The sequence below is a fragment of the Gasterosteus aculeatus genome, chromosome 14 (genome assembly GCF_964276395.1).
Source record: "Gasterosteus aculeatus chromosome 14, fGasAcu3.hap1.1, whole genome shotgun sequence".
Taxonomy (NCBI): domain Eukaryota; kingdom Metazoa; phylum Chordata; class Actinopteri; order Perciformes; family Gasterosteidae; genus Gasterosteus; species Gasterosteus aculeatus.
In genome coordinates this window covers 9055481-9066585 of record NC_135702.1, presented here as the reverse complement: position 1 = coordinate 9066585, position 11105 = coordinate 9055481, and the positions used below count along the sequence as shown (strand labels likewise).

General features: G+C 41.5%; 1 protein-coding gene across 1 annotated transcript; it reads right to left on the bottom strand.

Moving 5' to 3' along the window:
• Positions 1-1628: 1628 nt before the first annotated feature.
• On the bottom strand, positions 1629-10543 carry urm1 (ubiquitin related modifier 1). The gene is made up of 5 exons (XM_040198487.2): positions 10451-10543; positions 8800-8870; positions 4654-4735; positions 3054-3102; positions 1629-2426 (listed from the first exon to the last, which is right to left on the bottom strand). Exons 1-5 carry the CDS (start codon positions 10483-10485, stop codon positions 2358-2360), a joined length of 306 nt encoding a protein of 101 aa, XP_040054421.1. The 5' UTR covers positions 10486-10543; the 3' UTR covers positions 1629-2357.
• Between the last annotated feature and the right edge of the window lie 562 nt (positions 10544-11105).

Sequence of the window (11105 nt, the reverse complement as noted above, 5' to 3'; positions counted from 1 at the left end):
TTTTTTATTTGAAGCAAACATATTCTTGTCTGTGTTAACAGAATTAAGGAATGCTTTTTTTCTCAAAGGGGTTCCTTTTAATTTATTAACAGCAGGTTCAAAGGTAACACAAAACATTAAATACAAATTAGCATTGTTACATTTTTATATAGATGCTGCTTTCCATTATTTAGACAAAGCTGTACATTCCTAACTTTAGGGATTTTGTTAACCATGGGTTTCAGCACGGAATACTAAAGAAATTGGAGGTAAAATAGAGAGTACATATGGCAACAGTTGATTATTAGCAGTTAATAAGGGTTAAATATATTTATATCTATATATGTTGCAGAACAAACTACCTAAAAAAATATGATGACACTTTCAGTTTAAATCTACAACAATGCAATATGTAAATCATGTTCCTGTAGTTTCTCTCAGCAGCAGCTTCACAAACTGAGCATCACTGTGCAGGTGATGCAGACCAAACCCTGCACGCGTAGCGAGAACGCGCATACACATGCGCAATTCATGGGAAAAATGGGTGCACATCTATATCTCAATTTGTTATTTATGAGCATTAATATAAATAATGAAATGCTTAAAGATTCAAAATCTAACAACAGCCCGCCATTTGGTCTAAAAATGGAACAGAAATGCGACCTGGAAGAGGCATCGAGTCCACACACGCACACACACACGTTTTGATGATCTCCTCTCAAAATGAAGAGTCCTCTCCTACATGCACGCGCGCGCGCGCACACACAGTCTCCTCGGTATCCTGCACCAGCTGACACAGTGCTACACTTTCTCCTCTCCCTAACCCCCTTCCAGCCTCATTAGCATTCCCTTTCTTCCGGCCTTTATCGGCCGGCTTCCCGTCGCAAATCGGACTCCACAGCCGAGTAAAGGTTTTGGGTCGCCCCGGGCAGTCAGGGGAGGGCAGCCCGGGGGCTAGACCTCGACCTCCCGCGGTGGTCGTGCAGTTCACACCCCACCCACCACATACACGCACGCACACACACACACACACACACACACACACACGCACACACACACACACACACACACACGCAGGCACGCACGCGCGCACACACACTTCTAGGCATTTTCCAGCTGAGTGGGGCTGCAGGAGGGTAAAATCTCCCACAAGTCTCGTCTAATCAGCCTAAAACCGCAGCGTGATCACAGAACTATAGGATTAAATCGATCAGATTTAAGATACCAGCAGGAATAATTGAAGCGTGATGTAAAATCCTAATGAGAGGAAGGTTTGGATGCGCCTGTGCGTGCGGTGCAGGCGGCTGAGGATCCTTTACAGTCACTATTACACTTTGGCATCGAGAGAGATGTAGTTCATTCAGTGCAGAAACACGTGACGTGCTAATGAGGAGAGTTGTAGAATAAGAATAATATTGATATGGAAAACAGTTCACTCTTGTAGTAGAAATTCACTATAACAAATATATATTGCAATACATAATATGTTGAATTGGAGGCAATAGGAATTAAATGTCCCTGATGCATTGTATAATTCATGCTTATTTATGTGTTTTCAACTGGATTAATTCCCCTCTTTGAATTAAATACAGATTGATAAAAATCAAATTCAATACAAAAGTCAAATTATTGTTTCTTTCAAAAAAGGCTTTTAATCTAGTCTTTTATTTTGAGGAAAATTAGAAGACAATTGTAAGAATAAAGCATATTTTGAGAAAGATATCAGTCAAAAAAAAAACCCCACTTGGTCAGAGTATTTTAATAAACAGTGTATGACAAACTATGACGTATTTTAAAACACGGTAAGAACATGTAACCCAATGTGAACATCCATAACTTGCTCTAAACAGATGAAAAATATACATCCAGAAGGAATTTGCAATATTGACATACACCCCCCTCGCCCCCGTAATACTAATACTAATTGTCTAAGTAAAATGTAACCTTTCATCTCATATTGCTGATGGTCGTCGTAGACCCCAAGATGAGGTCATCTTTATCTTTCTTGATCCCGCAGGAATTGAAGATGTGAGGAGATGACGTCTAAACACCAAAGGCAGGTATTTGCACTCACACCTGGGAATTGGCCAGTACAACCAGTGCTTCTTATGCCGCCCTTCACACCTGTCCAGTCCAGAATCCCCGCCTCACAGAAAACCCCCGTTTTTCTCGGTAATCGTCTCTGAACTTCCAGTGGACCGAACATCGATCCCGGTCCGACCTCACGGTGATGGCCGGTGCGTCCACGGCGACCAATCGAGTGGTGTGTTGTTAGGATGTGGTGGTGGGGGAGGGGGTGAAGGGTGCAGAGGTGGTGGAGGGAAAAAAAGGCGGTTTGAGATGAGCGTACGTTGCACTGCGTATTCCTCGTCCATTTGCTATCCCCCGTGAAGAGTAGAAATAAACACAACGTTGTCTTGGTCTTGTAGTTGGTAGTCCAGCTCCCCCTGAGGTTTGCAAAACACACAACACGGTCAATATTCAAACCCCTCTCCAAGTCGAAGGAGAAATATACGTCTTTACTAATCCAGATGTGCGTATTACTCCCGTGTTCCCGCTGGGGTCCAATCAGTGACAAACCTTTCATTTCATTTTCATCCTGTGTTGCGTCCTGTAATTGAATCAATGGATTCAAATTGAAGCGTTTGCTCCGCGTGTGCATGTAAATATGTGCTCGGATACGAGACCCCAAGGACAAACTTGTCTCGCAGCTGCTTTCGCGTTACATGAAACCTTGACTCAGAGAAAATGAGCAACCTCAGTAACCGTGAGGCTGACCTTCCCCCACACGCAAACCGTCCTCAAGACAGTCCATATGACGATAGGACGTATGACGATAGGACGACGTGAACTCTAGTCATTTGACACTAAAATGCAAACACGGGTCAGCATAGGCTGAAAGAGCGTAACATTAAAAAAATAGCCAAAAAGCATGTTTCTGCAAGAGACACACACACACACACACACACACACACACACACACACACACACACACACACACACACACACACACACACACACACACACACACACACACACACACTCTGACAGTGAACATGGCTCCCAGTGCTCACCATTAGCTCCCAGTCAGCATCATTGATAAGGACCAGTATCCCAGGTCTCCTGTGGGAAAACACAACGAGTTGAGTCAGACACATTTCCCAAAGGCAACACACACAAACACGCGAGCGTGTGTCTGCAAAATATAGAGTGGGAGAGCAGAATGCCTCGACAGATGCACATAAAAAGAATACAATGAGAGAAAATATACGACCTGCATCCTGCATTCAATGAAAACTAATTAAAGTTGTTTTGAAATACAACTAAATGAATGAATGAAACACTAAAGCAAACCGTTAAATGCTGTAAAAACCGTTAAATGCTGTAAAAACCGTTAAATGCTGTAAAAGAGAAAAAGCTTCCTGTCTTTCTTGAGCACGACATTGTTGTACTGTAAACTGTCTGAATTAGTCATAATCAAAGTAATACATTATAGTAAAAGATTGTTGATAATGAATATACGTAAGTAAAGTAAATCTAAGATATTTGTATTTCTATTGTTTTATAACATCAAAATGTCGCCCAGGAAAATGAATAGACCCCAGTATTCAGTTTGAAAACACACGTGACATTTTTAACATGGTATGTCCATGTTATACTTCACATAGATCATGAAACGGTGTTATTGCCATTAATTATATGTACATTGAAACTGCTCCTCATTGCAAATATCCCTAAAGCACTCTGAAGACTCCCGGTTAACAGGAGCAGAAAATATTTTTTCTTCTTTAAATAAAAGAGAAAAAGAATTGTCAGTGACAATTAAAGGCAGCCCCCAAAATAACGTAGAGATGAAGCCTCAAACCCCTTCGGAGGAGGATGTCGGGGGGAAGGAACAGCAAACACCTCTAGGTGCAGTCTCCCTAACGTCGGCCGGTGTTTGTCATTTCGGAGAGCCACAGGGGAAGCTGTTTAGATAATGTGTCGGTGGTGAGATAACGCCCGAGGCGGTTCAAATAAGATCCTCTCCACCCTGATGCTCTATGACGTCAGTGAGAAAGGGCAAAGCGAGTACAGACACGCGGTGAGCAGACACACAACAACAGGGCCGCTTGGAGGAAGAACAACAAAAAAACAACAATTGTCAGCTAATCACACACGTCAGCCATAGATTTACATTAATTTCGAAAGATAATGAAGAAAATCCTGGATGATGGTTTGCTAAAAAAAACAGTGTGCACTTTAACATTAAACACACACACATCAAATGTGTTCGGCTCATACAGGCCAGCGTCGCTTCTATTCATTGCTTAGGTGGTGCTATAAATAGTCCTGCACAAAGGCAGCTGTAAAAGTCGGACAGTCCTATAAGGCTGCGGTGAGCCCGGGACCCACAACACACATTTATACACACGAGTGTGAACAAACCACAAAAACTGAAGACCGTTTCATCCTTCAGCATTTCTGAACTGCAGGAATAAAAATGCCTCGGAAAGCTCCTGGACCCTCAAATGACTCCAGCTTCATTCTCATCATCTCACATCTCCTCACATAGCTGTTCAGATCAAACATTACGGTCACATTTGGCCGTAAATAATATTGGCTCCGGTGGCGTGTAACATCGCATTTAGGCTCATGTTGTTGTACACAGATTGTGTGCGCGCACACACTCACACAGAGTCTCCCTGGACAAAGAGCTCGGGCCGTTCCCTCAGCAGGTTCCGTTGGATCCAGACCAGCAGCTGCTTCACATCCCCTAGAAAACACACACACATACACACACACACACACCCAGACACAAAGGCCATACACAGGCAGACAACAGAGGTCACAGGTCAGCGGTTAAAGGTCAAGGTGCACAGTTCCAGCCTCCTGGTCGATGTGACGCGACAGAAGCACAAGGCGGGACGAGGCTCTGTATGTGTGTGTACGTCTGTGTGCATGTATATTTATAAGAGAATGGGTATGTTGGGGGGGTGGCTGGAAGTGGGGGGGATGGTTGACTAATGTCACTGGCCAGGAGCGACATTGTTCACCTCGGCCAGAAAGAAATCAAATGAATGATTTGTGTGTGTAGATCCAGACACGACTGAGCAGATTAGAAATGAAAAAATTATGTACGGATCGACGTTTTCAAAAAGGTTCAAAGGAAGGAAAGAATATTAAGAAATATCAAGTCAGACATTTTCCAAAAGCCTCTTCTTCCCAAACAACACAAACGCAATAATATTTATCTGTAGCATCACACTTATAGTGAAGATAAAATATCAGAAAATCCAATATTACAATAGTTGTTTTCTTTCTTGAGTCCATCATTAAATGCATTTCTCTTCGCCTGAGCTTGGATTTTAGCCGTGCTTGATTTTTCTATGAGTCTGACCTCCTCAACAATCAGATTGACCTTGTCTCAACGACGGCCTGAGCCCCACCCGGACCGACAGACACGGAGCCACAAAGGCGGCGACAACGAGAGGTTTCAGGATAAATCCCAACAAAACTACCAACGATGAATACATCACGAGTAATGACTGTTATGCCCTCGAGATTCAAGGTGGTGGGAGAGCCTTTTAGTGGGTCTCCTTCAATATCTGTAGATTTTTAATAGTTGTATATTGTACGAAAAAAAAAAAAAAAAAAAAAATATATATATATATATATAATAAACACACAACCATAGTGAGTCAAAATGCAAGAAAACGTGCACAGCTTATCTTCACATGTGACCGTTTCCTTCTCACTGTACGTGAGCACGATGCCTCGCGAGAACACTGGAGAGCGACAATGCAATTTGTGGTAGCTGTATATTACACACACACACACACACACACACACACACACACACACACACACACACTATTAAACTGTAGCGTTGGCCTCCTCGGCCTGTTTAAGCGCCGAGGAAAGGAAGAACGGACGAGAGGTATAGAAATATACATGAGCGAGCGAGAGACAGAAAATTCATTCCAAGAGAAGTGGAGAAAACTGAGCGTGCAGCAGCAGACGACTCGGATACGAGGGGAAGAGGACCAGGTGTGAGGAGAGAAACCGGCCAACAACAACAGCAGTTCTCACATTTGCAGGAGAAAATAAGAGGATGATGTTCACAGGTAGCTAAATTCAGATTTAATATTTTTCTTTTAAAATATATTATGTCAAGTAAACGGTTTTGTGCAGATCTAAAATTATTGGGAGTCTGGTGCCTAAAATCCACCCAAATACCGTCTTTTTATGGGTTTTCAGATCATGAAATTATACTGACGGAGTGGTTATAAACCACGCACACCACGGAAATGTGGATTTATTCATCCATAGATATTGCACTGCTTACTGATGAAACCTTTCATACAAAAAACCACAAGATGTAATTAAATAAAAAACAAAACTTAGAGGAGATAAAAACACATTCCACAAAGTGCAAAGTGCTAAATATCAAATGCCGGCTGTAGACTTTATCTCGTGACAAAAAGTATTTATAGAAACTCCTGCCTGGTCACTGATGAATGCAATTTATTAATGTGGATGATATGTGATGCACACGGTGTGTGTGTGTGTGTGTGTGTGTGTGTGTGTGAGTGGGCCTGCAGCCCGTTTGAATGGTGCTCAGGTTAATTACAGCGCTGTCAGCCAGCTCAGTAGTATAATAATAGTGATAGTTTTCTACGGTTCCAAGCCTCCATAAAAAAAAGACAACTACTTCTCCCTGAAAAACACACACACACAAAATAGAGCAGTGAATATTGACCTGCACCTCTGCAGGGCTAAAAACAGAACTCATCACCACTGCAGTCATAATTCCTTCTTTGTGCCGACTCCTTTTTTGTCTCCCTCTCTACGTTTTAACCCTTGTAATTTTTCCCCACCATTACCTCTTATTCGCCCTTTCATCCTCTCGCCCGTTCCGTCGCACACACACTCTCCCTCCCTCATAAAACCTGCTCTCCTCCCTCTCTTTACATCTTCAGCTTTTATTTTTATTTCCCTGCCTCGACACACACAAGCAAACATGTTAAAAGTTGCGCATAGAAAATAAATAGGTTGCCGTTGCTCAATACACAGATCGATAGTAATTCAGAAAGCTTTTTTATAGCAGAAACAGTCGTCAGGCGCTGTCCTTTTAATGGCTTTCTGGTAAAAGGTCATACGTGGGGCAACCAATTCACGTCATCCAACAGCAGAAGGACGTTTTCCAAAAAAAACTCAAGAGAAGATGAAGAAGAAATAAGAGGTGAATGGAAAGAACAGCGACTGATAGGTGTTGGTTTTTTAAAAGCACCACGGGGTCCAGGTAGATGGGGGGGGGGGGGGGGGGGTGAGAGAGAGGAAAAGTGCGTCACAGGCTCCTGAAGCATCTTGGGATAGCGGCGTTGCGTGAGTGGAGAGGAGACTCAGAGGCAGAGGAGGGAAAAGGCGCCATTTTGATGCTGATTCAAAACCGTTGTCGCCGTTCTTTTGGTCTTTGTGCAATTATGGCTGTCATGTGAGGGGGGGGGGGGGGGATGAGCCATCCATCTTTCTGCTGATGCAAGGGGGGAAAACGGTGTTTCGTTAGACCACGTTTTTTTATTGTTGTGTGCGTGTGTAAGAGAGAGAGAGAGAGAGGGGGGGGGGGTGGAGGGGGGTTCTTTCAGTTGAGGGTCATCAATCACTGGCTGGGGTCAAAGAAAAATACGAAGGATTCAGAACCAATTATATCTGCCTTCACCCCTTCGGTACTAACAGGCACACGCACACACACGCGCGCGCACACGCACACACACACGTGAGGCAAATGAGTTTGGGAAAAGATTTTCAGGATCAGCAAACCTGCCAGACTCACAACCAGTTCAGACTTAAAATCATGAATGAGCCAATACGCCGAGGAAAGGTTACGTCAGAACATCTGTGCTCCTGTGAAGTTGCAATTAAGAGCTGTGCACAACATGGCAAATCCCTCTCTCTCTCTCTCTCTCTCTCTCACACACACACACAAGGTCATATCTGGCTGACATTCCCTGCTCCGGTCAACTTTTGTCTTTCTGTTGTCATGGTAACATCAGCGCCATGGATGATCACCCTTTGTTTAGTTAAATACCAAAGACAAATATTTCTCTCATTTGTTCACTCTCTCCGTAACACACACACACACACACACACACACACACACACACACACACACACACACACACACACACACACACACACACACGAACAGTGGGCAACATTCACAAGCGAAAGGACCAATTGGTTGAGGATGGAAGCAAAGAGAGATATCAGATTATGTGTTTTTAAAAGACTTTAAAATCTATGACTGCTACACTGAACAGATATTGCCTTAAACCAAAAATAATGCAAGAGATAATAATAACAAGAGATAAAGATATAAGACAGAAATGTCATTATTTAAGTGAAAAGATGTTATCAACAGCGTGAAGGATTCGTGAACTTTCGCCTCAAACCACGCTACATTTTAGGACGCCATTGGCTTCCATTGATTTCAATATATAATGGCAGTCAACTTGACGAGGCTGCCAACCTGCTATGTCATCATCGCACTGATGCCTCAGATCTAGTTCTAATTCAATTCAATTTATTTAACTTCATGATCCCACTGCTGGGCCACCATATTGCATTAAAACCCTGCTAGAAAGTCAAAACCTGGGGACAAATTAGAAAAAGATGGGCGGGACTTTAAAGTGGCAATTCTAACCCCAAAACATCAATGGCACACGTCTCTAACTGAGGAGCAGCTATCTGACAGTTCCTTACATTTTTTAAGGAAAAGCATCTAAAGACATATCCCTGTTTCACAATGAGGCTGCCTGTACACCAGGTGATACTCACATGGTTCTGACTGGCTGGGAAGATCCACATGATGTTTCTTCACACCATTAAAAAGCAGCTCTGCTCCACCACTAGACAAAAATGAAAAAAGAGGGAGGTTGACCAATAAAATGGTTTTCAAATACTTCCACAAAATACAGGACAAACGTGGCAAAATACAGTTGCTGTTGAATCTGAACATCGATGTGTGTGCTCCAACCGGCTACAGGGTTTTATGCATTTATCCCTGCTTTATATTACTATACTACTGCACTGTATACATTGCACTCAAACATTTGCCAGACCGTGCCATTATTGTTAGTGAGGGTTTTTTTGTACCTCTGCTTGTATTAAGACATTGTGCAAAAATGCAAATTATTGCTCAGGGCAGCTTTATGACAATGTTGCCTTTGTATAGGATATTGCATCACTATGGTGCACTTGTACGGTATTAAATTCATTAGATCAGACAGAACCGGCATGTTTATCTAGTTTTTCCTACCGTATTACACTTTCATTAGAGGTTCTATAAATTCTTATTTTTTCCAGGCACTTTCCTTGGGAAGAACTTCAGGTAACATGGCCGTATGTACAAGGCCTCAGTACTGATTGATTGGTGGAATTTAACCTGACAATTGTGAGCACCATCTTAATGTTAATAGAAAAGTCAATCGACAAGGCATAATTCTCAGATTCACAGATCCGACACACTTATTCATAAGACTTTCTAGGAGAGACAAATATTTTAGAAAACAAAATCAAAACTCGGACATTGTTTTATAGTTCTTTTAGTCAGTGTTGTGTTATGTTATCCTGCCATACGTCTCAAAGACTTTGTTGAAAAACAGCTTATGATTTTAATGACTATGCCAACTGACAGATGCATTTACACCCAATTAAATCTATGATTGACTCCATATCCACATTGATTACATCGCATGCTTCTTATTGGACAATTTCCCATTTTGCTTGGTTATCTGGCCTGCGGTTCACTAAAAAAAGACCTCCGCACAAATACTGTGTTATGTAATGATAAGGACCTGTAAAATATACTTCAACTAAATAATAATACAATAAGTAATGTAATAACTAGCGTTATGCATGTACTCATAAGTACTTTATAAAGACTCTCACAGAGACATCTAGCCCAAAGTCCTCGTTTGGTTGAAGCAGGTCTGACTCGAGGTTGCAGGGTCCACATGTTGATGGGTGCTGGTTTAGAATTTAGTTTTACTGGTAATATTCAGCAACTCCTATGATTTTTGAAAAGCATACCGCTGCACGTCCAGCTGAGAAGCAAAAAGAACCAGAAGCAGACCAACGTGGATTAACGTCACGGTTTGAATTGTTTAAGAGGATGTTAAAACTCGTCTTCAGTCAGCTCTGTTCGTTTTTTTGGGTGGTCATTTTCATGTGAACACACAACGTCTCTCTACTCCTGCTTATTAACCGAGAAAACGCGAACTCGTGATGGTAAATATTGAATAAACAAACTGAAAGCTAGCAGACGGCTAACTTGACGTTAGCTGTTATACTTAATTGAAATCTTGTTAAAGTGCGCGAGGGCGGACCGTGCGAAAACAAACTGATAAAAAGCTTTTCCCTCACAACGGCTCACTGAGCAACACAACTCGCAAACTATATTATCATAAAGAGTCTGATATTCGCCTACCCAAACTCCAGGTGAATTGCTATGGGCGCTGCCATATTGAAGGCACATGCAGGAAGTAGTGGGGAGGGTAACCCAGAAGTGACGTCGTGGGTACGATCTTACCAGTAATATGTAACGGACAAATAAAATACTGGACCTTTTTATCAAGGACATTTTTATGCATCATGGCCATTTATACTCTTTTCTTTTTTCTTTTAGTTTCTACTTTATGAACTTACTTTGTTTTAAAAATAAAAGAAAAAAATGGCAAAACCTGAAAGCAATCTTATATTTTTTTAATTGATTGTATCTTGTAAATAAACATATTATATTTGTAGTTATATTTCTTTAATTGCGTGAACATAATAAAGGACAGTATTGTAAAATCATGCTCAATCTATAACATATAATAATATGTAATGTTTCAGAATGAAAAAAAGAGAATTGTTTTGTTATTTTATTGAAAGTATTTTAATATGTACACTTTTACCTGTACAGTGCCCTTTTTTAACTTAAAGGTAAAGGCAATATGAACAGTTTTGTTCTTTTTATGTTTTGCCTCTTTGAACTTACGAATTCAATATTGTGAAAAAGCCACAAACTCCTTGATCTCAAGGTAAGGGAAGTTTATTTGTATGACATATTTCACAGACAATGAAAAAATTAAATCTGCTTT

Bases quoted from the DNA above. Each gene is read 5' to 3' on its own strand.
- urm1 (XM_040198487.2), bottom strand. From the start codon at position 10,485: ATGGCAGCGCCCATAGCAATTCACCTGGAGTTTGG. The intron at 8,871-10,450 runs GTAGGCGAATAT...ATTTTTGTCTAG, and splicing joins GCAATTCACCTGGAGTTTGG to TGGTGGAGCAGAGCTGCTTT. The intron at 4,736-8,799 runs GTGAGTATCACC...TGTGTTTTCTAG, and splicing joins TCCCAGCCAGTCAGAACCAT to GGGATGTGAAGCAGCTGCTG.